This window comes from Balaenoptera physalus (assembly GCF_965194825.1).
Source record: "Balaenoptera physalus genome assembly, chromosome: 12".
Classification (NCBI taxonomy): Eukaryota; Metazoa; Chordata; class Mammalia; order Artiodactyla; family Balaenopteridae; genus Balaenoptera; species Balaenoptera physalus.
The window spans coordinates 71,069,177-71,091,414 of record NC_138897.1 but is presented as its reverse complement, the minus strand read 5'-3'; the positions used below and the strand labels follow the sequence as shown (position 1 = coordinate 71,091,414).

Genomic DNA, 22,238 nt, shown 5'->3' with positions numbered 1-22,238 from the left:
AAAAAAGAAAATTTAAGGAATGGGGAGGGGACTTCCCTGGTGGTGCAGTGGTTAAGAATCCGCCTGCCAATGCAAGGGACACGGGTTCAAGCCCTGCTCTGGGAAGATCCTACATGCCAAGGAGCAACTAAGCTCCTGTGCCACAACTACTGAGCCTGCACTCTAGAGCCCATGAGCCACAACCACTGAAGCCTGCGCGCCTAGAGCCCGTGCTCCGCAACAAGAAGTCACCGCAATGAGAAGCCCACGCACTGCAACGAAGAGTAGCCCCCGCTTGCCACAACTAGAGAAAGCCCACACACAGCAACGAAGACCCAACGCAGCCAAATAAATAAATTAATTTTTAAAAAAAGGAAGAATGGGGAGAAGACCTGGCCTCACGGCATGCCCCTTGCCCTGAGCCCTCACCATGCACCACCCTGCTCCCAGAGCCGGCAAGGCACTGACCAGGGAGGCCTCGGGCAGCTCTGTTTTCCTAACGGCAGGCGGGTGGGCAGCTGCCTCTTGACCCCAATACCAGGGGAGGCAGAGCAGGTCAGGTGACAGCAGCACCCCACAGCTACCTGGAGGGGTTCCCAGGAAGGCTCTTCCAACAGAGGATGACTGGGAACCTGCCTTTCTCAGAGCCAGAGAAACACCGTAACCATGCCACTCCCTTGTGGCCTTCGGGCCCTGCTGCTTCCCAAGCTCTCTCCCTCAAGGTCTCTCTTCCACCCACCCAGTCACCTCAGTGTCCAAATGCCACAGGACTGTCCAACCTCTGTGTCTTTGCTCCCATGGCCCCTCACCCGAAATGGCCCTGCAGCTCTCTCTGGAGGCCCACCTCCTCCAGGAAGTCCTCCCGATCCACCAAACCCCAGAGCCAGCTCATGGCACTCCCTCATGACACCAAGCACTGCCCCAGGGACACAGACCCAACTGAGATCTCATCTCGGCTCTCCCCACGGCGCCCTCTCCTAGGCCCAGCACAGAGCAGACGCTAACAGATGCCATGACCAGCTATGGCCCAAAGACGTTTTTAAAAAGTGAGAATGAGGGAGAAGAGGACAGAGAAGGTGACGGGCTCTGCCCTCTGCCAGCCTCCCTCCTTGGCCCGACACCAGTCCCACCCTGTGGGGACTTGCAGGACCACCTGGGCTCCATGAGGAGAAGGTCTATGTGCAGGACAAGCCCAGCGTAGGCTTGTCCCCTCGGCCAGGCCGAGGACACTATGGCTGCAGAGCGCACGGTGAGCATTTTTACACCCTTGTCCTTGTAAAGAACACTTTGTATCTTATAGTCTGTTGCCTTTGCTACCTTTTTAAGCAAGAAAGAATAAAGCGACGGAAACACAAGACTGAGCTGCCTGCCAGACAGGCGGGCGGGCGGGCAGTGCGGAGAGGCCACTGCTGCGTGTGCGTCTGGCCAGAACCGGGACGATGGGCCGGGGCAGAAGCCAAGCACATCAAACACACACTCTCCAAACCACAGGACAGCAATACGGAGGTGCTCCCGGCCACCGGGAAGCAGGGAGCCGGACTGAGGGTCAGCATGCGGTCAGCTCGGTCCCTGAAGCGAGCTGTGACAGCACAAGCAGAGGACAGCCTGGAGAACAGTGGTCAGGGTTAGGGGCAGCACGGGCAATATTGGTGGAGGCAGCGTGGGCGAGTGGGCAAGGACGAGCACAGATGGGACACAACACAGACGGTGACGGTGACGGCATGGCAGGTGAGGATGGATGGTCGTGAGGGGGCTTGGCACAGGCACGCCGGGCTGCCCCGAAGGCCCACACGGCCCACACCTACCCCTGGGGCTCAGGGCAGCCACAGTTCACGCTGTAAAGGGGGCCATACGGGCACCCTGCACCCACCCCAGCCCCTGTGGCTCCTGCTCGCCTGACCCCGGCTTGCCCTCCCCTCCCCGACAGTGACCTCCAACACACCCCTCAGATCTTAGCTAAGCTTCCCCCTCAGGAAGGCTTCCCACCCACCAAGAGACCAGGACAGGTCTCTATGGGACCCTCCTCTGTTCACAGATTCACACCTGCTCCTGTACCAAGCACCCGCAGCAGGGCAGGGCCCAAGGCTGTGCCATGTACCTGGCACAGGGCTGCAGGACGGGCGGGGCCTTGGGCAGGCTGGAGAGCCCCACCCTGAGGCCCCCTCTGGCTCTGGCTCCGACATTCCAAGGTGCTGTGGAGCACGACAGCCAGACAGTGAGGGTCCTGGCCAGTCCAAGCCAGGGCCCAGGCTGTTCTATAAGGGTCCCGCTCCCTGGGCCCTGCCACCAGGGAATTTCCAACAGGGAGACGCACAGATCCAGCGCCTTCCAGGCTGCGGGGACCTCCCCAGTGTGGCCTCCCCACTGGCCCAGGGCGGGTGGGGGAGGACACTGAGACCCCAGGTGCCCTTGGCTCCACCCCAACTAGCCCCGAGCCTCCTGCCCTCAGCTCACTTCCTCACGGGGGACAGGACACACGGCCAAGCCCGCCGGGCGACCGTGAGGACGGGTACCCGCTACCACTCCCAGGACCCAGCCTGGAGCCCCACACGGAGTGAGCACGCACGGCTTCGTGGCGGGGCCCCCATGCACACACACGCACATATACGCACACACATGCACATATACGCACACACGCGCACACTGCACACCGCACGTGGGGAGGAGCACAGAGCTTGTTTGGGAACCTCATCACGCTGTGGTCGAGCCTGTGTGAGCGGCGATCTCTGGAAGCCCCCTGAAGGTCCCAACACACTCCAACGTGGAAGATTTCAGCGCTGCGGGCGAATCCCAAGATGGATGGAAGGGAGAGGTGAGGCAAGCGGGGCTGCCGGGAGCGGAGGTCCTGCTCTGTCTCCGTCCCTCTCGGCCCAGCCAGGGCCCTTCAGGTCAGCCGTGGGCGCCTCTAGCCGCCCGAGGGCCAGTTCCAAGGACTTCTCCCCAGGGCCGCGGACGGGCTGCAGGAAGCTCCCCACCCTGGTGTGGGGGACACAAGCGTGCAGGTGGGGCCGGTTCAGAGAGCACCCCGGGGCCTCCTATGCTAAGCTAAGTAATTACTAAGACAATGAATAACTGTCAAGCTCCCTACATAGGCCGCAGCCATCTTCCTAAATCTCTCCTCAATCTCTCTCCAGGTCAGACTGAGCCCGGCTGGCTCCTGGTGGTGAAGCACAGGAGTCCTCAAGTGCAGCGCGGCCTTGAGGCTGGGTCTCCTCACCACACCCCAGGGAGGGCCTGGCACTCGGCTGCCCGTCCAGCGGGCGGCAAGATAGCCTGATGGGCCCTGTGGTGCAGGGGACCAGGGCCCCTCGGGGGCCGACTTCAGAGGATGCCACCTGCCCCTCTTCTGAGGCCGCGCCACAGCTGGAGGGTCAGGGCGCAAAGCCAGGGTGACTGACCCCACACCTGTGCTCCCCCGGCTGAGCAGCGGCGCCCGGGGCCCCTGCCAGCTCCGACGACAGGGGTGCCTGTGTCTAGGAGGCGGCTGTGACCCGCAGGCACCCTCGCTTAACACCCACAAGGAGAACGTCACCCCCGTCCCACGGGTGCGGAAGCTGTGGCTCAGAGAAGTGAAGTCCTTGCCGAGGGCAGAGCTGGTGGCAGGAGCAAGGTGGCTCTGCCCTGGCCGCCCCGTCTGACCTCGAGCAGGGCCCCAGCCTCTACATACTCATCTGCACCAGGGCTGGGCGCAGGCGCCGTCCTCCTCGCCAGGCAGGGGCTCCATGCTGGCCCCCGACCTCCCGTAGCAGGAGACCCCAGGCTGGTCACGGGAGGTAGGAGCTGAGGTGGCTGGTGCAGACCATGGAGGCTCCAGCACGTCCCCCGGTATCGGCAGCCTGCTGCTTCTGCCCTAGCCAGGGTCTTGCCCGGCAGCCAGCAAGGCTGCCCTAGGGCCACTCCAATGTTCCAAGACCACGGCTAGCTCAGGGCCCCAAACATTCTCGTGCTGTGGACGCCGCTTTCTCTCCGAGGTGAGGGCTGAGAGTTCTAACAGCACCGTAGATAGGCCTGGCCAGCGCAAGGGCTTCCCGGCACAACCAGCTGGGGCTGGCCACAGCGAGCCATGGGATCTCAAAGGCTCCACGTCATTAACAAGAATCACTTTGCATAAAAAGTTTTTACAACCATTCAAAAACGTACAACCACTGAAATAATATCTGAGCGTATTTGCGTGGCTCCCTCTACAAGCTTCCAGAACCAGGCGCCCAGGACATGTTACACCGGCACCTGTCCCCAGTGCTCTGCTCCCCACGGCTCCACGCACACACAGGTGTGCCAGCGTGGGACACCCTGAGAGACATTCCTCCCTCCTGAGACCGGCCTGGTGCTAATTCCTCCAGGAGGTACCTGGCAAAATGGAATTCCCAAGCAAGGACTTATTTCCAGTGTTTTCTCAATATTCTCAAGAGTAAAAGGAGAGAACAGGGTTTAACTTGAGGTGAGTGAGACCTGGAAGGTCCCTGCTTCAGGAATGTCTGTGGTATCACAGCGGGAAGATCAGGCCAGCCAGCTCCTGGATCCATGCTCCCTGCTCTGGGGTGGGCAGGGAGGTGACAGAGACACACAGCACACGCTCAGACCCGCACGCGCTCAGACCACAGCCCCTCCACACACACCACAGGCCACCCTGAACCCCGGAGGGGACACCGCCAGCGTCCTCTCCTCTTGGGTCACAAACCACACCCCGAGGAGTCTAGTTTGCCACCTTGCCCCCCCTCCACCAGCTCTGCCCTGGCCCTGCTCCCAAGCCCTGCTCTCCAAGAGCCGTGCACTCGGTCCTGCCGAGCTGAGTGACATGGGAGCGAGGGCCTGGGTGGCCTTCAGCACTGTCACTGCCCCCAGGGTTCCACTTAGTGGCCCCCAAGGCCCACCAGTTGGCCCGGTGCCGTGCAGGTGAGGGGAACATGAAGAGACTGAGCTGCGAGGCTGGCATGCAAGCCTCCGGTGTTAGTAAGGATGTGGGTGACCGACCACCACCTGCCCGTCCCATGTGGGGAGCCAGCTGACCCCACCACCAACCCGTCTGGATTCCCGGGGTGACAGACTCAGAGTCATGGCCCTCCCCAATCATCAGAAGGATGTGCCGTAATAACGCGGGGGCCACTCGGGGCTGCCTGCAGACGCCAGCGGCCTCCCAACCGCCCTTTCACGTCCCCAGCTCACAGGTAGGAAATGCAGGCTCGCAAAGGCCCCCAGGTGGGCGGGGGCAGGTGGCGACCCTGAGCATGTCTGGGGAGCACAGGATCACCGTGAGTCCATGAGGTTAATGAACAGCCGCAACATTGCCCGTGTCACCCCAGACCCGGCACCCCCCTCACCAAAACAAAGCGGCTCATCACCCGAAGCACCCGCCCCCATGATTGGCGTGCCGCCCTGGGCTGGCAGGAGGGAGAACAGGGACTGTACCGTCCGGCGTCGCCTGCTGGTGGGGTTTTTTACATTTGACGTAATCGTGGTCAATCGGAGTGGCTGTGTAAGGTGGGGATGTCAGACCTGGGCCAGAGGAGGAGGGGAGGGAGGCTCCGGGGCCCGGCAGTGTCCCAGCTGAAGAGTGGGAGTCCTCGTCCACCAGGCAGGCCTTCTCCCTGTGGACCAGAGGGTCGGGGCGCAGGTCAGAACCTCCGCGGCCCACTGAAATGGGGCATGTGCCGGTCTGGATGGTGCCCTTCCCAGGGCAGGGGCCCCTGTTCCCAGCGCCTCTGGTGACACCCGTCCCCTCTCGTGTCCAGGGGTTGAAGGGGTGGCCCCACAGGCCCCAGCTGGGAGCTGCCCACCCCTCACGGCTGCGCTTGCCGGCAGCTCACGTCTCATGCCTGGGAGACCCCTCCTCAGAAGCACCCGCCCAGCACCCCTCCAGGCCACGTCAGCGCCCTTCGTGTGACGCCCGCGGCCTGACACAATTCATCCCAATCAGTGTGTGGACAGAGAAAACATCTGGATTTACTGCGCGCTCACACGTGTACAAAGGTATATGCTGCAACAATGTTGAGAAAAAAGTTAAAAACACCTGAAACGTGCAAGGAAATGGCTATAGAGAGCAGGGCGCACCTGTGCTCTGCAATAACACACACCCGGACAAGTGGGCACCATCTACGGAGTGGGTCCCAGACTCGCTGTTGGGAAAAAGCAAACTCTGCAACACCTCCAGGAGCTTGTTTTTATAAAATAAAAGAACCCCTATAACTGGACGTTTACGTGGAAGTGCGTGCAAATGCACAGAACATGATTTGGGAAACTCAACCGTGAACAGACGCTAACTCTGGGGGTGAGAAAGGATTTGTCACGTTTTAGTCCATACATTTATACATTACCAGAATTTTCTATAACTAGTATGTATTTGTGTATTATTTGTATAAGTTTTAAGGTAAAAAAAAATTACAATCCCAAAAAGGCCATATCACTGTGCCTTGGGAGCCCTGTATGACTACAGTCTCTGGGCACACCGTGTCCACCTGGTGACCCGCCGCACATGTGCCCACCTGTCCCATAGCTGACAGCCCCGGGTGCAGGTCTCTCTGGCACTGGGCAGAGCCTGCACAGTGCCCAGCCAGGCAAGGGCCCAGAGATGGGGCAAGCTGAGCCAGACCTCCAGGACGTGGATGCCAGGGTGACCCGCAATCAAGGGGAGGCCCGGGGGTCTGGCCCAGGCCTGCCAAGGGAACCCCATCAGGGCCCCAGCACCACGAGCTCTCCGGTGCTGTGAGAGGAGCCCCCGCCTCTCACACCCTCCCGGCCTCTCGGGAGAAGGGGCAGCAGCCCTCAGAGGGCCCCACCCCAGGGAGAGGCCCTGGCAGAGGGTGCCAGGGTAGGAGGCTGCCGCGTGCAGCATCCACACAGGCAGAGCTGTGCCGGGAGGGGGAGTCGGCTCCTCCAGGGACCGTCCAAGGACGAGGAGGTGATGGGCACGCACACGCAGCCTCTCTGTCTCAGGTTCAACAGCAGGGCCTCGGCCCAGCCACTGGGAGCCTCGGGCCTGACCTGACTCTGCAGGCTCCGGGAGACTCAGCAGACCCCTCCGTACCCCAATGCCCACCGCCCAGCTGCTGCCCAACCGCCGGGAGCACGTGCTACTCACTTTTCTGAGGCTTTGGGCGCGTTCTTCTCCTCGCCCCTGGCAAAGGGCCCTTCTGCAGCCTCCTTCATGAAGCTGACCAGTACCTCCGCACTGACCCCAGAGTCGGGCCTCCCCAGGAGCTTCAGGATGGATGCGTGGAGCCGGAAGTACACCTGGGACAAGGACGCGGGTGTGAGCAGCCCTCCCAGCTGCCGAGGTGCGCTGCCCACCCCCCACCCCACCAGCTGTTAATCCAGCACAGCCTCCCACCCAGCACCCGTGCCCCCTCCTGGTACCGCGGAGAGTGGACAGCTCCTGCACACACGTCTCCCCGGCACCATGGGCCCCCTGAGGCCACAAGTAGTGGGACTTCTGTCTGTGTCCCCGCCCCGGAGCCGCCCTGCGGACAGAGGCAGGCAGGCAGTGCTGCAGCAGTCAGGCCTGGGCCTTCCCTCCTTTCCTCCGTCCTCACCACACTCGTCCGTTCACAAGCATGAGGCCAGCGGCCCAGGCCCCCAGCCAGGAGAGCCCAGGGCACTTTACTGCCCCCAGGAAGTGTCACACACCACAGGTGACCAGGCCTGACCTTCCCACCCAGGTGTGGGTGCCACTTGGCTCCCACGGACAGCACAGTGGGCGACACGAAGGCTGCTGTGGCCACAGGGCCCGATTAACCAGCCTCTCCTCACCCAGAGGCAGTTCTAGACAGACACCAGCCAGGACCCACCCAGGTGAGATGCCTGGTGGTCCAGCCCAGGCCACACTCTCAAGCGGGCACCCCAGACAGAGGAGCCCACACCCAGAGCCCCTCCACCTCCAGCCAACCCGTGGGCCCCAGAGAAACTGGCCCAAAAAGTCCATTTTAAGATGCGGGGCACCCATATGTGCCCAGGTGACCAAACTCGGGGGAGAGCCAAGTGTTCCACTGGCAAAGGTCATCCAAGCAGCAGGTAAAGTATTTTGAATGAAGGCTCAACAACAGAGGGAAATTTTCACCAGGGCAAGGTTAAATTCTTAAAGAGGAATGCCATTTTTAAAGCAAGATAGACACATGGTCCAGCTGAGCGCCTGCCCCCTGAGAGCCCGGGTGGTGTGCTGGGAAGGTGGCCTCAGCCCCTCATCCGGAAGGCCCTGGGCCCTGAAGGGCCAGCATCCTGCCTGCTCACTGGTTCTATCAGACAGCAGCAGAGGCCAAAAGTCCAAGGAAAATACATGCAGGAAAAAGAGAGCAGTCGTTCTCCCGAGAGTGAGAGAGCCCAGGCTGAGTGTGCTGACTGCCCTCCCGCAGCGGCCTCAGGGCACGCCAGCCACTCCTCTGGGCGGCAGCCTTCTCATGCCCCAAGCGGGAGTCCCTCCAAGGACGGGCTCCTGAGCCGAGTGCAAAGCATGAAAGAAATGCGATGAGGAAGGACATGGGGCCTGGGCTGTGTGGACACCTACCAGGATGCTGCCGGGGAAGCACTAGACAGGAAGTTTCCTTCCACGCTCCACAAGGAACCCCCAGAGGTGGCCCAACATTGCTATACACCACTCAGCATGGAGCACTTTAAAAAGGCGAACTTTTTAAAACGAGACTTTTTTGTTTGCTCACAAGGCTCACAGATCACCACAAGGCTCCAGGCACAGGGCGTCGTTGATCTAATGTTACGTGACCTTGGGAAGGGCTCGGAGGAGTGCTCCCTGGGACACCCCTGGTGGCCTAGTGGTTAGGACTCAGTGCTTTCACTGCTGTGGCCTGGGTTCAATCCCTGGTTGGGGAACTGAGATCGCAAGCCCCACAGCAAGGCCAAAAAAAAAAAGTGCTCCCTGATACACACACGAAGCCACACCCAGCCTGCACCCTTCACAGAGGGAGTGGAGGAGAGGCCACACCCACGAAGAAGGGGCTGGGTGCTCAGCCAGGCGAGGGGGCATGAGAACATGAAGGAAGCCTCAGCTCCTTCCACTACATCTAGTCCAATGAGAAAAACAAATTGAAAGATGGTAAGAAAATGTTACTGTGTGTCTACATGTTAATAGGAAACACGCCTAGAAAAACAAGGACATGGCCAAACTGTTAAAGTGGATTATTGCGGATGAGGAACTAGGATCAGTGGGGACTTTAACTTCTCAGTTTAAACACTTCTGAATTATTTGATTATTACATTTTTCTTAACCATTAACATGTATTAATTTAATAAACGGAAAAAAAACCTCTAAATGCAAAAAAGGCATACGCAAGCAGATTTTGCCCCAAATTTCAAGCACCTTTCTGGGCAGGGGATCGGTGGGGGCGGACAGGCAGCCTGAGAAAGGGTAATGCTGACAAGCCCAGGGCCTTGGGAAGCCTGGTGCACCCATGCCTGCGCTGCGTCCTCAGTGGCCCCCTCACGGTACCACCATGGGCACCAACGAGAGCACTGAGCCACACACCTGGAACCACAGATGCAAATCCAGGCAGCGCACATGCGCTCTGCACAGGAGGAGCAGCGCAAGACCCTGAACCGGGGGTCCAGAGGGCCGGCGGCTGCCCGGCTGAGTCCCACCAGGACAGTACTCGGGGCACCCCCTGCAGCCTGGGAGCTCTCCCATGCACCTGGGGACCAGGCTGCAGGCGCGAGTGCCCCGGAGCCAGGGACGCCGCGTGCTAATGCTCCCTCCCCCAGAAAGGATGGTGAGCACCCCTTAGAGAGAGAGAGGAAAGGCTGTTTTAATTGAACTGCACACAAAGAAGTTTCCAGTGGGTTGCAGGGAAGTCACTGGGACCGTGTGCCTCATCCCCAGGGAGACAGTGAGACCGGCCCACCCTCTCCCCACGTCCCTGCCCGGGGCCAGCGCGGCATCACCTCCAGGGCCTCCATGGCCAGCTCGGGGGGGTTGTGGTAGTGGATCTTCTTGGGGTAGCGGGCCGCCTCCTCGTGCAGGTAGTGGCCAGCTTGCCGGTAGTGCCGCAGGTACACGGTGGGCGGCTGCTGCTGCTTCTCAGCCACCTTGCCCAGCATGTAGTGGATGAGCCACTCCTCCTCATCCCCATCACCCTCGCAGCGCGCCGCCGAAGTGAAGCAGTGCCTGGCGGTCTCCAGCATGCTGTCTCGCCGCTCCTCCATCTGGAATGAGACCATGTGGTGTCCTACTGCCACACCTGCCACACTGACACGCCGTGTGGCTCCTTCACGTCCCTCTTCAAGGAGCCAAGGGAGCCCCTGCAGCACAGCCCTCGGGCCAGACACCCAGCACCCACACTAGGGGAACATTCTCCCACCAGAAGGGGCTTCAAACTTCCTAGCACAGTGTCAAGAATTTTACAAGGACTCAACAAGCTCCTCTGACGGAGCAGGGAAGAGACAACAGCTTCTCCGTGGCCCTGAAATTGGTGGCTGACCAGCGCTCACAGGAGACTGGCCCTGGACTCACCCACCCCGAACCCAGTGTCCAGAGACCAGGAACCAAGCTGGCATGGACCCCAGGACAGCGGCCGCCCCCGCCCCTCACCTGCTGCACAAGCTCAGGGGGCAGCTCGGGCCTCCACTGCTTCAACTGGCGTGAGGCGAAGGAGTGCAGGGCATAGGACATGGTGCCGAACTCGATCCACAGGGACAGGTTGGAGCTGTCGATCTCCAGCGCCCGCCGGAAGCAGTTCAGCACGGGTGTGGCATGCTTCCAGATGGGACCGTCGCTCTTCAGCTCGTTGGAGTTCAGTTTGTCCTGAATGCGGCTGGCCCGGGCCAGGGCCATGCCCGCCCAGGAGTCAAACCTGTGGTCATGACACAGCCCGGCTCAACATACTGCTGCCCTCACTGCCCTGCAGACACGGTGCCCATGGGCACATGGGCCCCACCCCAGACTTCCTAACTCCACCACCGCAGGCATCCCTGAGCCAGGAAACATGGCCCCGCAGGCCCACCTCCAGAGAAGAGCACAGGACACAAGTCACCCAGCCCCTCACAGCACCCAGGCACCGCCCTGAGAGGATCGCCCCTGGCATAGCCAGACGCTGGCACCCTGCTGCACTCTGCTCCCCTGCCTGGAGGACGTACCCCCAGGATGGCTCTGAGGGGGAGGAAAGGGCCTGCTCCGCAGGCGTAACCTCATGACCTATAACCTCCCTGACCAACAGCACAGAGCAGCCCAGACTCCTGAGACCCCTGCCACCTAGCTTCTGCCGGCTCCTCACTCCCCCCTGGGACCCTGCCCTCTCCAGCTCAAGCACCAGCAGCAAGATGGACAGCGAGGGGACCATGTGATGGATGAGACCCCATCATTCTGAGACCACCCCAGAGAAACTGCTGGTGAGAATGCAGGAGCCTCTCTGAGGCACCAAGACCACTTCTGGGCCCTCGAAAGAGTCTGGAATTCTCTAGCACAGAGAACAGAAAAGGCAGCAATCACACGGGCATGCTACCCTCCGCAGATTGACAAGTCTTCCACTACCGTGGCACAAACTTCAAAGCCGGCCCCTGGAGTCCCTGGGCTGTGCAAGGTCAGGGGAACCTGGGCAGCTCACAAAGCTTCCAGGCACTTCTGCTGCTCTCCAAGCGACCAGAGATAAGGGAGCAGAAGAGACCTGAGAGGACAGTGCAGGACCCCCCTCGAGAGGGGTCCTGAGCGCCCTTTTCTCCTGGGGTGGGGCCTGGGAGAGAGCATGGTGGGAATGGTCAGGGACCTTCCACCTGGGCAGCTCCTTCCACACCACAGCAGGTGCCCACGTGCCTGCATGAGACCAAAACAGAAACCATCATCTCCTGTTGCAAATACAAGCAAGCAGAACACAGACACATTGTCACAAAAGCTTGAAACGCTCCTCTGGGTGCTGCCAGGAGCCAGGCTCCCTCTTCCCTCGGACAGGTGGGTGTTGTCACTGTCACTTTTCGGATGTGGCAGCAGCAGGGAGTGAGCACTCAGCCAGCCTGAGTGCAGCTCTGATCCACCACCCCGGGCCACGCAACTCTAAGCCAGGGCGACCCTGGGCCCCACGACCCCAGTCGGCAGCAACCACAGGGAGGACAGCCAGGGCCACCACCACACAGGCCCCTGCCTGGAGGAAACCACAGGCTGAGCAAGAGGGGCTGCGGGAGAGCCTTTCCCACAGCTGTGGGAGTCATGCGTTGGCTTCTCCACCCAGACCCCAGCCCTCCTCCCCCGGCCAGGTGGGTCCTGCCTGATAAGGCAGAGCCCTCCGTTCCCGACAACTCCCAGGAAGGCTGCCTATGGAGGCCACTCTGGACCCTTCAGGCACAGGTCACCAGCAGAGAGTGGTCTCCTTCCGACCTTGGCCCTCCTAGGTGCAGCAGCCATCAGAAAAGATTCCCTCTCAATCAAGCGAGTCAGACTGTATGAGCTTAGCAGGCCCTTCACAAGGATCAGGCCAATCAGTATGATTTAAGAAGAGGCCACCAGGGACCACTGGGAAGAAAGCACGAGCCTTACGTATGATGGGCTCTCCTGCCATCAACGCACTGCATCCCAGGAAGGAAGGAGCCCCCCTCCCCTGCCCCCAAAGAAGAAAACAACCACAACAAAAGACACTGCAGTGGAAGAAGCAAGAGTCCACCCAGCTGACTACCCAGGGCTGCGGGCCGGCACCAGAAGGACACAGTTGCCTGCTTTGACCCCGCCCCCACCCCAGGGACTGGGGAAGAAGGATCTGCCCTTCCTCGCCTCTGCGGAGTGCCCACCTGCCCTCTCCTTCCTTCTTCCTGGCCTCCTTGCTGTGGGCAGGGAAACCCCAAACCACCCCGGGAAGAGCTCTCCGAGACGAGTCCCCAGCCCTCCCGCAGCCGGCCTGCCCAGCACCCGGTGGCTGACCTATTGGGGCAGACGCAGATGTCGTGCATGTAGAACTTGATGGCCTTGGACTGCTCCTTGTTTTTGAAATGGTAATCGGCCAGGAGGTAGTAGAGCTCATTCACCACCGGAGGGGAGGGGTCAGCCCCTTCAGGGAGGCAGGGCACCTGGCAGGTGAGAGGGCAAGGGTGAGGGGACATGGAGCCAGGGACTTGGGTGTCACCAGGGTGCGACCAGGGCCCTTCACTTCCCAGGGCCCTGCCAGCTGGCGCAGAGCAGGGGAGAGGCCAAGGCACGCAGGCGGAGGTGCTGGAGGAGACAGGACACGGCTGGCACACCAGCTCCTACCTCTGCAGAGGTGCCCTCGATGTAGGCAGAGACTTTGTCCAGGCTCAGGGCTGGCCGCTCTGTACGGGGCACGATGGTGGCAATTCGCTTCAGGAGGTTGGCCAAGTCAGCGGACACGGTGCTGGTCTTATAGCTGTCAAACTCAGGAAGGGTCTTGGGCTTAAAGTACTCGAACATGAACAGGGCATCCTCCCATATCAGATCCACCTGAAAGAAGGCAGAGGCAGGCCATAGTGCAGTCCAGGGAGAGCACACAGGGGAGAGTCCTTCTACGGAAACGCTAAGTGTACAGTGTAGACGAGGAGAGCCTCAAATGACTCCCACATACTTAAAACATCTGCTCGCCGACTGCAATCCCCAAACCCAAGTGTGTGATGAGCAGAAAAGTGAACCAGCACAAACCCGGTCTTTATAGAGACAAACACTGGAACCGAGGGCTCGCTCTGAGTCCACATGGCCATGACAGAGGGCAGGTCACCTGGTTGCCAAATACTGACCAAGCACTTGCTCTGGGCCAGGGCGCTCTGCATGCCGTGGCGGTCACGGCGGGGACCCTGCCCAGAGTCACGTGCACTTAGGGGATGGACTCCCTCAAAGAATAATTGACCGTGTTCAGGACCACTGAGGTAACACACCCACTAGTGGTCTGAAAACCAAACACCAAAAAAATGGAAACCCTGGGCTTCCCTGGTGGCGCAGTGGTTGAGAGTCTGCCTGCCGATGCAGGGGACACGGCTTGGAGCCCTGGTCTGGGAAGATCCCACATGCCGCGGAGCGACTGGGCCCGTGAGCCACAGTTACTGAGCCTGCGTGTCTGGAGCCTGTGCTCCACAACGGGAGAGGCCGCGATGGTGAGAGGCCCGCGCACCGCGATGAAGAGTGGCCCCCACTTGCCGCAACTGGAGAGAGCCCTCGCACAGAAACGAAGACCCAACACAGCCATAAATAAATAAATTAAAAATTTAAAAATTAAAAAAAAAAAAAGGAAACCCTCTAAGGAATCATCTGCATTATTCAAATTGGGGGAAAAAGATCTACTGAAAAATTGCCATGCTGCATTTTTGAATGAGTAGTCAACATTTATGAAACTAGTTCTTGCGAGGAAAGCAAGAACTTTCTTTGGTGGGACTAGTCCACCTGATGCAGCAAATCCCACCCCCCAACCCCTGACCCCCCCCCCACCACCACAGCACCCCCACCAGGGGAGCCCAAGCCCCGCCCCCAGGGGGCCCTCACCTGCTGAGCCGAGTGCTCCTCCAGGTACCTGGCCTTGCTCTTCTTGCTGGGGTAGCTGTACAGGCAGTAGAAGCACTGCTCCAAGGCTGTCTCCAGCTCCTCCTTGTATGGGTGAGTGTCCTCAGAGGTGGATGCAGCAAGCTCCTTCTGGAGGACGCGCACCTAGGTGGTGGGCGGGCGGGAAGAGGCACCTGGGGGAGGGCCGGCAGCCGCCTGCACAGTGGGCCCATCAGCTCTGCTAACCTGAGGAGCTTGTCTGGGCCTGTGTCCTGGAACGGGCCTGCCACCCCCTTGGGAGCCATCTGGGCCCTGCTCCGCAGGGCGTGCTGAGGATTTGCCCACCTTCCCTCCTTCTAGCACCCCAGGCAGTTTCTTGCAGTTTCTAGCTACACTTGTTCATTTAGACATTCATCTGCTCCCCAAATATCTACTGAGCGCCGTCTTATGCTGGGCACATCGAGACACTGTCCCTGCCTTTGTGAAGCTCAGAATCCCGTGGAGGGGTGTGAATTAAAGAGTTATAATGTCAGACGATAAATCCCGTTAGGGCCGAGGGAACCTCTCTCTGGCAGACAGACATTAGTGAGGATCTCAGAGGAGGTGAATGATAGTCAACTGGTGAATCTACAGAGGTCAGAGCAACAGCTACCATTATGATGCCCAACTATTAGCAAACATACATTCTTTTCAAGCATCCGCGGTATTTTTACCAAAACTAGACAAAAAGCAAGTCTCGACAAATACCAAGGACTAGGTATAATACAGACCACATCCTCCAAACGTAATTCGATAAAATGAGAAATCAGTTACATAAAGATAGCAAATATCTCAGCCATGAAAAGGAACGAAATTGGGTCATTTGTTGAGACGTGGATGGATCTAGAGACTGTCATACAGAGTGAAGTAAGTCAGAAAGAGAAAAACAAATATCGTATATTAACGCATATATGTGGAACCTAGAAAAATGGTACAGATGAACCGGTTTGCAGGGCAGAAACTGAGACAAAGATGTAGAGAACAAACGTGTGGACACCAAGGGGGGAAAGCGGCGGGGGGATGGTGGTGGTGGTGTGATGAATTGGGTGATTGGGACTGACATGTACACACTGATGTGTATAAAATTGATGACTAATAAGAACCTGCTGTATAAAAAAATAAATTAAATAAAATTCAAAAATTAAAAAAAAAGACCTTATCATAGAAAATAAATTTAAAAAAAATAAAAATAAAGATCGCAAATATCAAAACTTATGGCATGCAGCTAAAAATGTACTTGGGGAAAACTTATAATCTCCAACACATGTATTAGAAGGTGATCATTAAAATAAGCATTTACTTCAATAAGTTAGAAAAAACACGAAGCAAATCCAAAGAAAGTAAAAAATAAAGTGTCAATTAGTGAACTAGAAAGCAAAGAAAAAATAGGTCAATAAACCAGTAACTGGTAGTTTGGAAAAACTAATTTCGATAAACCTCATAAAAGACTGGTTTTTCAAAAAAGGGAAAGGAAGCATAAATAAATGATTTTAGCAATGAAAAAGGGGGCATAACTAGAGGTACTCCAGAGACTTTTAAAATCATCAGCAAATACCGTGAACAACTTTATGCTTACATGGACAGTATTCCAAAAACAGAATTGACCATGGAAGAAAAAATCTAAATGAACCTAAAATCACTAAAAAAAAGAGTCAATAGTTTAAATTTTACTCCAAGAGAGAAGCGGGGAGAGAGAGGGGAAGAGAGAGAGAGAAAGAAAGCAAGAAAGCACGGGCACGCACTCTAGACCCGGGGTCACAATGGCCAGAGAAGGGCAGGCGCGCCCCAGCAGCACTTACGTAGAATCGCAGCAGGGCCCCGTCGGAGTTGCAACACCAGGCCCTCCGGCCCAGGTACTCATGGGCCGTGTTGAGCAGCATGAGGGAGGAAGGGAGCATGGGCAGATCGGCTGTCACTGGGGAAAGACCAGGCGACACACAGGGTCAGTGCCAGCACGGCTGGGAGCAGTGGGCCCTCCTCCTCTGTCTATACCAAGGGGCCGCAGAGATCCCCCTCTTTCCTTTTTCATCTTTTTGTCTTTTAAAATCAGTAATGATGTGACTGGGTTTACTAAAGCAGTACATGCTTATCAAAAAACAATTCAGATCACACAGGACCGTATACGGAAGGGATGGTCCATCACCAAACAGCAGCACTGCCCACCCCCCCGCCCCCGATAACCAGGGTGACATTTGGTGAACATCACTGGAAGCATCTTTCTATGCGTGTATGAGACATTTTGAAAGAGAGAGACAAGTCATTTATGACAATGGAACCCATACTACACATACCATTGCTTAACTTAAAAATTCTTATATTTAGGTCTGTTTAACTACTACAGAAGGAAAAAGAACTACCAAATCTCAGTTAAATGTTTGTTCATCACTAGAACTATGACTAGTTCCTTAAAGATACTTTGGTGTGTTTGAAACTCTGAGCCATAACCCATCATGGTCTTATAACGTTTTTAAAGAGGATTAGGACAGAACACATTAGGATAGAAAGTACTAGAGAAAACAGAATCAAGATTCTTTCATGAAATTTGTTTTGTACTTTTTTAAAAAAGTATTTAATTTTATTTATTTTTAGCTGTGTTGGGTCTTTGTTGCTACGCGCGGGCTTTCTCTAGTTGCGGCGAGCGGGGGCTACTCTTCATTGTGGTGTGCGGGATTCTCATTGAGGTGGCTTCTCTTGTTGCAGAGCACGGGCTCTGGGCTCAGTAGTTGTGGCTCACGGGCTCCAGAGCACAGGCTCAGTAGTTGTGGCGCATAGGCTTAGGTGCTCCATGGCACGTGGGATCTTCCCGGACTGGGATCGAACCCGTGTCCCCTGCATTGGCAGACAGATTCTTAACCAATGCGCCACCAGGGAAGTCCTTTCATTTCCATTTTCAACAGCATCAAATGACTGTTACACCAGGTCAGTGATGGCTCTGTGGTAGCTTTTTACTCCTCTCCCCCAGCTCCTAATCTGGTCATGCATACTGCTTCTAGTGCAGTAGGGTTATAACACGTACATTCTGTTCTGCAGCCATAATCAGCCCGGCTGCTCTATTTCGACTCCGATTCTAAGTGGATCTGGTGCTCATCGCAAGCTCTTTCCCGTGGCTTTTCCATCCTGACTCATGTTGGTTTACTGACTTCATCCTCCAGCCATGCTTCTAAGAAGCACTCAAGGAGCTGGAATCCACTGTAATTACAAACGACTGGCTACATGCCTGGGCCCACACTTTCCTGCCCTGAGAACCCTGCAGACATATGGACATGACCCCAACTGCACTGAACACTGCCAGGGAGAAATCTGAAATGAGCCCTGTTCTTTGTCCCATTAAGATAAATTGATTTTTCAGTTTAGAAACCTGACAAGTCTTTACCCCTAAAATAGATCCTTCACCAGGATGCATCTTGATGTAGACTGTTGCATATCAACTTTTCTTGGTATATACTTTGAACCTGCAGATTCAGTGTTTATTACAATTCAGAGAACCCTTCCTGTATGTGACATCAGATTCCTTGCTGCCATCAGGGGCCCCATTCACCCTCACACTGGACCACCTCTGTCTTCCACATCTACCACCTTCTCTCCAGTGCTGTTAGCTCTTAATCCGTCTCCCGCAGTTTCAGTCATATTCACTCTGCTCCTCACTGTTTTAGTTTATTAGTTTATAATGGTGAGATGTGGTTTGCAGCGTTTTCCCTTAGTTCTGCAGTTTTCCATTTCATTTCATTCTGCTTATCGTCTTAGAAATTTTAACAAATGATTTTCTTGGGCAAATCACCCACAAGCCTCTGCCTCTGCTCCTTGCTGTATGCTTTCTTCCAGGCCTAGTTCACCTGTCTCTCGAATGGTGTGTTCCTTCTTCCCTTCCTGTACTCGATGCGGGCTGTGGGGTAGGGGTGGGTCATGACCTGTCAGCACGCCCGCCATGTCACCTCTCTCCACCCTGCTCATGGTCAGCCAGGGCGGCTCCTCAGACCATGGCTGCGCTACAATCACCATGAAGGAATTTTCTGGGGCATCTCCCACAAAGAAGACCAGCCTGGCCTTCCTTGAAGCTGTGAGCTCACAGCAGGTGTTGCTCTCAATCACTTTCCGCTGCCTGTGTCTGCTGAGGGAAAAGAAGGGAGCTTGCTCGACCAGGGCTGCATCAGTCCGCACTGGGGGACCGGGGTTTTGTCCTCTCTTCCGAGATCTCCCAAATGGCTGCCCAGGGAGAGCAGTGCGGCCAGCACACGGCCCCAGCCAGCAGTTCCTTCGGCTTGGCTACAGCCGCGGGAGCCACGTCCAGTGACTGAAGTGAGATGAGAGGGCAAAGGCCTGGCTTCCTCTGCCCGACATGCTACAGAGCCCCCGCCGGGGGCCGAGACGACGTCAGGATGCACCCTGTTCTCCCCGCTGCTTCCCTCTTCCTTTCACGAGTAGAAATTCCTAATATACCATCTGAGCATCTGCTCCAGGGAACTCAGCGTGCAACATTGCCCCACGCCGGCCCCTTACTGCCGGCCAGAGTGCCCTCCATGTAGTCTGCCACCAGGAGGGGCAGGACCCAGCAGCCCTTCCTGCCTCTGCCAAGGCCCAGGGCAATACAGGGGGCAGCCCCGCCAGCCCACTCTCTACAGAACAGAGGACTCTGTCCACTCACCCTGTCCCCTCAGTCCTCCTCCTGGGGGTGGAGGAGGGGACGGGCCACACCGGTGACCAGTACACCAGGATCTTTGTTTCCCTAGCCCACCATTTTGAAGTTTATGGCCTTGCACTGTCCTCCTTCCCTTACTTGCTTACTGGTAGTTTTTTAAAAAACTATATTGTGGGGACTTCCCTGGTGGCACAGTGGATAAGACTCCAAGCTCCCAATGCAGGGGGCCTGGGTTCGATCCCTAGTCAGGGAACTAGATCCCACATGCATCTCGCAACTAAGAGTTCGCATGCCACAACTAAGGAGCCCACCTGCCACAACTGAGACCAGGTGCAACCAAATAAATAAATAAATAAACAGATATTTAAAATAAAACAAAAGAAATCCTGTTACTAAAAAAACAAAAAAGCAAACCAAGAAAAACCTATATTGTGCTTGCATAATTAATTAAGAAGAGACTTTAATCCAGAAGTCTTTTTACACCTACATTTATAGGTGTAAACCTTAATTTTTTTTCACCACTGAAGCTTTTTTGTAAAACACAGAGGCACTATTTGTCAAGCGCTCTAAAGGTAACCGTTTTAAAAATTTATCCAAAAAAATCAATTCAGCAGAAGCAAAAAGACGTGCATGAGATATTGACTAAAGAATAACCAGTAAGAGAAACACCGCTGCCCTGAGAGTTGGGCAAAGCAGGGCACCTCTCCTAGCATCATGAAGACAACGGAACACAGCCACATAGCTTATACACGGGGGCGAAAGCTTTTCTCGGTCTGGCTCCTTGCCAAGTCCAGCCACATGCCCAGCCCTTCCGGGTCCCTGCCCAGCTGCCCCATCGCTTCCCGGTCCCCCGTCAGGCCTCAGGCGTGGCACTGTGGGTGCTGCTAGTGGTCCCGTCTGTCGCCCCCACTGTGAACCTTCCCAGGCCAGAGGTTCTCACCCACGGAGGCCTGACAAGCAGAGAGCAGTTGACAGACACCTGTGGAGTGAAGCACTTGGAGCAAGAGAGCAAGTGGAAGGAAGGCAAGCGGGTGTGGACTCCGTGCTTGTGGCCACACAGCTGACTTTCCTTCCTGTGCGCTTTGCTGATCCGTCAAATGACTGAGGAAAACCCCCCCAATAAATTCATTTTTAAGCTGGTTGAACATACACATAAATACGTGTATTGTAATCATAGCTATATAAAAAGTATACGTGTATCAGCCAAGTTTAGATCGAAAATGCGAGAAAACCAAAGGAATAAAGTCCATTTGGTAGAGCTACACTCTTTGCTTAAATGTCATTTAGCTGTTGTTTTGATGTAATTTCTTGCACCGACCACATTTCCTACCACTGTGCTGACCCGGCTCAAGTGCCATCTCCACACAGGGCCCTGGCTCACCCCTGCGGCCTCTGCACTCGGCACCAGCACCCCTCGTGCCAGCACTGACCTGCCGTGGCAACAATGGCTTTACTGCCCCATAGGTCCTCCAGAGTGGACGGGGGAACAGAGGCTGGGGGTCGCCTGACTGGTCCATGGTCACATGGCCAAGAAGTGGAACCTGCGCCTGCTTGCCCCGTGCTGCCCTCCGGCTGCCCTGGCCCACACCCAAGGGCCCACGGGCTGTGCAGGGACTGGAGGAGCTGGCGGCACGAGGCTCCCAGAGCAGGCCCACTCCTCACGGTGCTCTCCACCTGCACCCGACGTGAAACACTGCACAGGCCACGCCCCCTCCCCCCCACCGCATGGTGGGGAGCCTCTGCCTCCATCCAAGTGCCACGAAACATCCGCTGCCCGAGCCCAAGCCCACTCACGGTGCCTGGACAGGGCTGCAGGGCCCTGAGGCAGAGATGAGAGGCAGGGACACTGGGCTGAGGGCCGCCCCCACTGGACCGCATCCCCACACCTTCATCTGCCGGGCTCTGGAGCTGCTGCTGGTGGCACAGGGAGCGGAAGCTGTCCTCTTCCTGCCGGATGATGCGGTGCAAGATGATCCAGGGCAGCACCGAGGACACGTGGGGCTCCTTGGGCTCCTCCTGCACGGCCATGCTGCAGTCGATGACCTGGGGCGATGGGGCGTCACTGCAGGGTCAGCTCCCCCCAGGGTATGTCCTCAGGGCCAACCGGGCTGCGGGCAGGCGGGAAGGAGCCGGGTTACCTGGATGAGGTTGTTGGTGAGCCGGGTGAGGCCAGCGGCGGAGGATGAGTCCCTCAGGATGCTGCCGCTGCTGTCTGCTGAGAGCGCCTGCTCGATGCCCAGCAGCAGCTGGGTTACCGTGGCCACCCACTCCTCCTTGGCGGCAGCCTCAGTGGCATTAACCATCTGCTGGACCGCCTCATTCAGAGCCACGTCAGAGCACTCGAAGCACTGCCGGTGGTCCTCCAGCCGGAGCAAGGAGTCCTGAATGAGGGAGGAGGGGGCATGAAGGCGCTGTGAGAGCTACGGCCACGCTCGCCACGCCTGGCCCCACAGGGGCCCAGGGCATGCAGAGCAGGCCCGCCCACCTCGACCACCCTCTGAGGTGACAGACAGGCAGAAACGCACCTGAACGCAGATCAAAACCACCCCCAACTTAAGAGCCTTAATTGCCAGGAAAACGGGGTCTGTGTTTCTTTAGGGAAAGCCAGCACCGAGCAGGAGCTGCTGAGGTGTGACAGAGCCCACAGGGGCAGAAGTGGAGGCCGCAGGCCGGAGCCAACCCCACCTGATCAGAACACGCAAGGGACTGGTTGACAGAAAGTCAGGGACAAGACAAGGACCCATCACTCTAATGTGACACGATCCCCAGTGCTTGAGGCCGAAAAGAGCTAAAAAGCAGAAGAATAACTGCCAACAAATGAGGAGAGCAGATCACCACTGACTGTGGCAACAGACCACCCACCCAAAACAGAAACCATCAGAAATAAAGGGAATGCAGTGAAGTGGCCAGATTTAAAATAAACACGCAAAAATCAACAGGGTTCCTATAAACCATAAACGTAGTTAGAAGACATAATGACCAGCAAAAACGTCCTGCTCAAATAGCAACCCAAAGTATCAGGACTAAGAATCAACGCAGCCATGAGGAGACTGTACACTTACATTGAAGAATGTGGCAGGCAGCTCATCTACACAGGGAGACCGAGCCTCCTGCATATCCCAGAGAGAATTCCAAGTCAGACCCCCACCCTACAAAAGCTAGGTGAAGCGGGTTACACGCAAGCAT

General features: G+C 56.9%; 1 protein-coding gene across 7 annotated transcripts in view; it reads right to left on the bottom strand.

Moving 5' to 3' along the window:
* Positions 1-22,238, bottom strand: part of CABIN1 (calcineurin binding protein 1) — a 102,872-nt gene that overhangs the window by 50,912 nt on the left and 29,722 nt on the right. For 4 of the 7 annotated variants that reach the window (XR_014251566.1, XM_082416253.1, XM_082416252.1 and 1 more), the window contains 11 exons: positions 22,115-22,201; positions 21,191-21,433; positions 20,939-21,095; positions 16,216-16,331; positions 14,381-14,542; positions 13,145-13,351; positions 12,818-12,963; positions 10,505-10,766; positions 9,859-10,119; positions 7,055-7,206; positions 5,386-5,564 (listed from right to left, as the gene is read on the bottom strand). Coding sequence is in view for 6 of the 7 variants with exons in the window: in XM_082416253.1 (XP_082272379.1) it covers positions 5,386-5,564; positions 7,055-7,206; positions 9,859-10,119; positions 10,505-10,766; positions 12,818-12,963; positions 13,145-13,351; positions 14,381-14,542; positions 16,216-16,331; positions 20,939-21,095; positions 21,191-21,433; positions 22,115-22,201 (1,972 nt within the window). In the remaining variant the exon portion in view is untranslated. The remainder of the gene's footprint in view (positions 1-5,385; positions 5,565-7,054; positions 7,207-9,858; positions 10,120-10,504; positions 10,767-12,817; positions 12,964-13,144; positions 13,352-14,380; positions 14,543-16,215; positions 16,332-20,938; positions 21,096-21,190; positions 21,434-22,114; positions 22,202-22,238) is intronic. The other 3 variants (XM_082416254.1, XM_082416257.1, XM_082416255.1) reach the window with 2 other exon arrangements.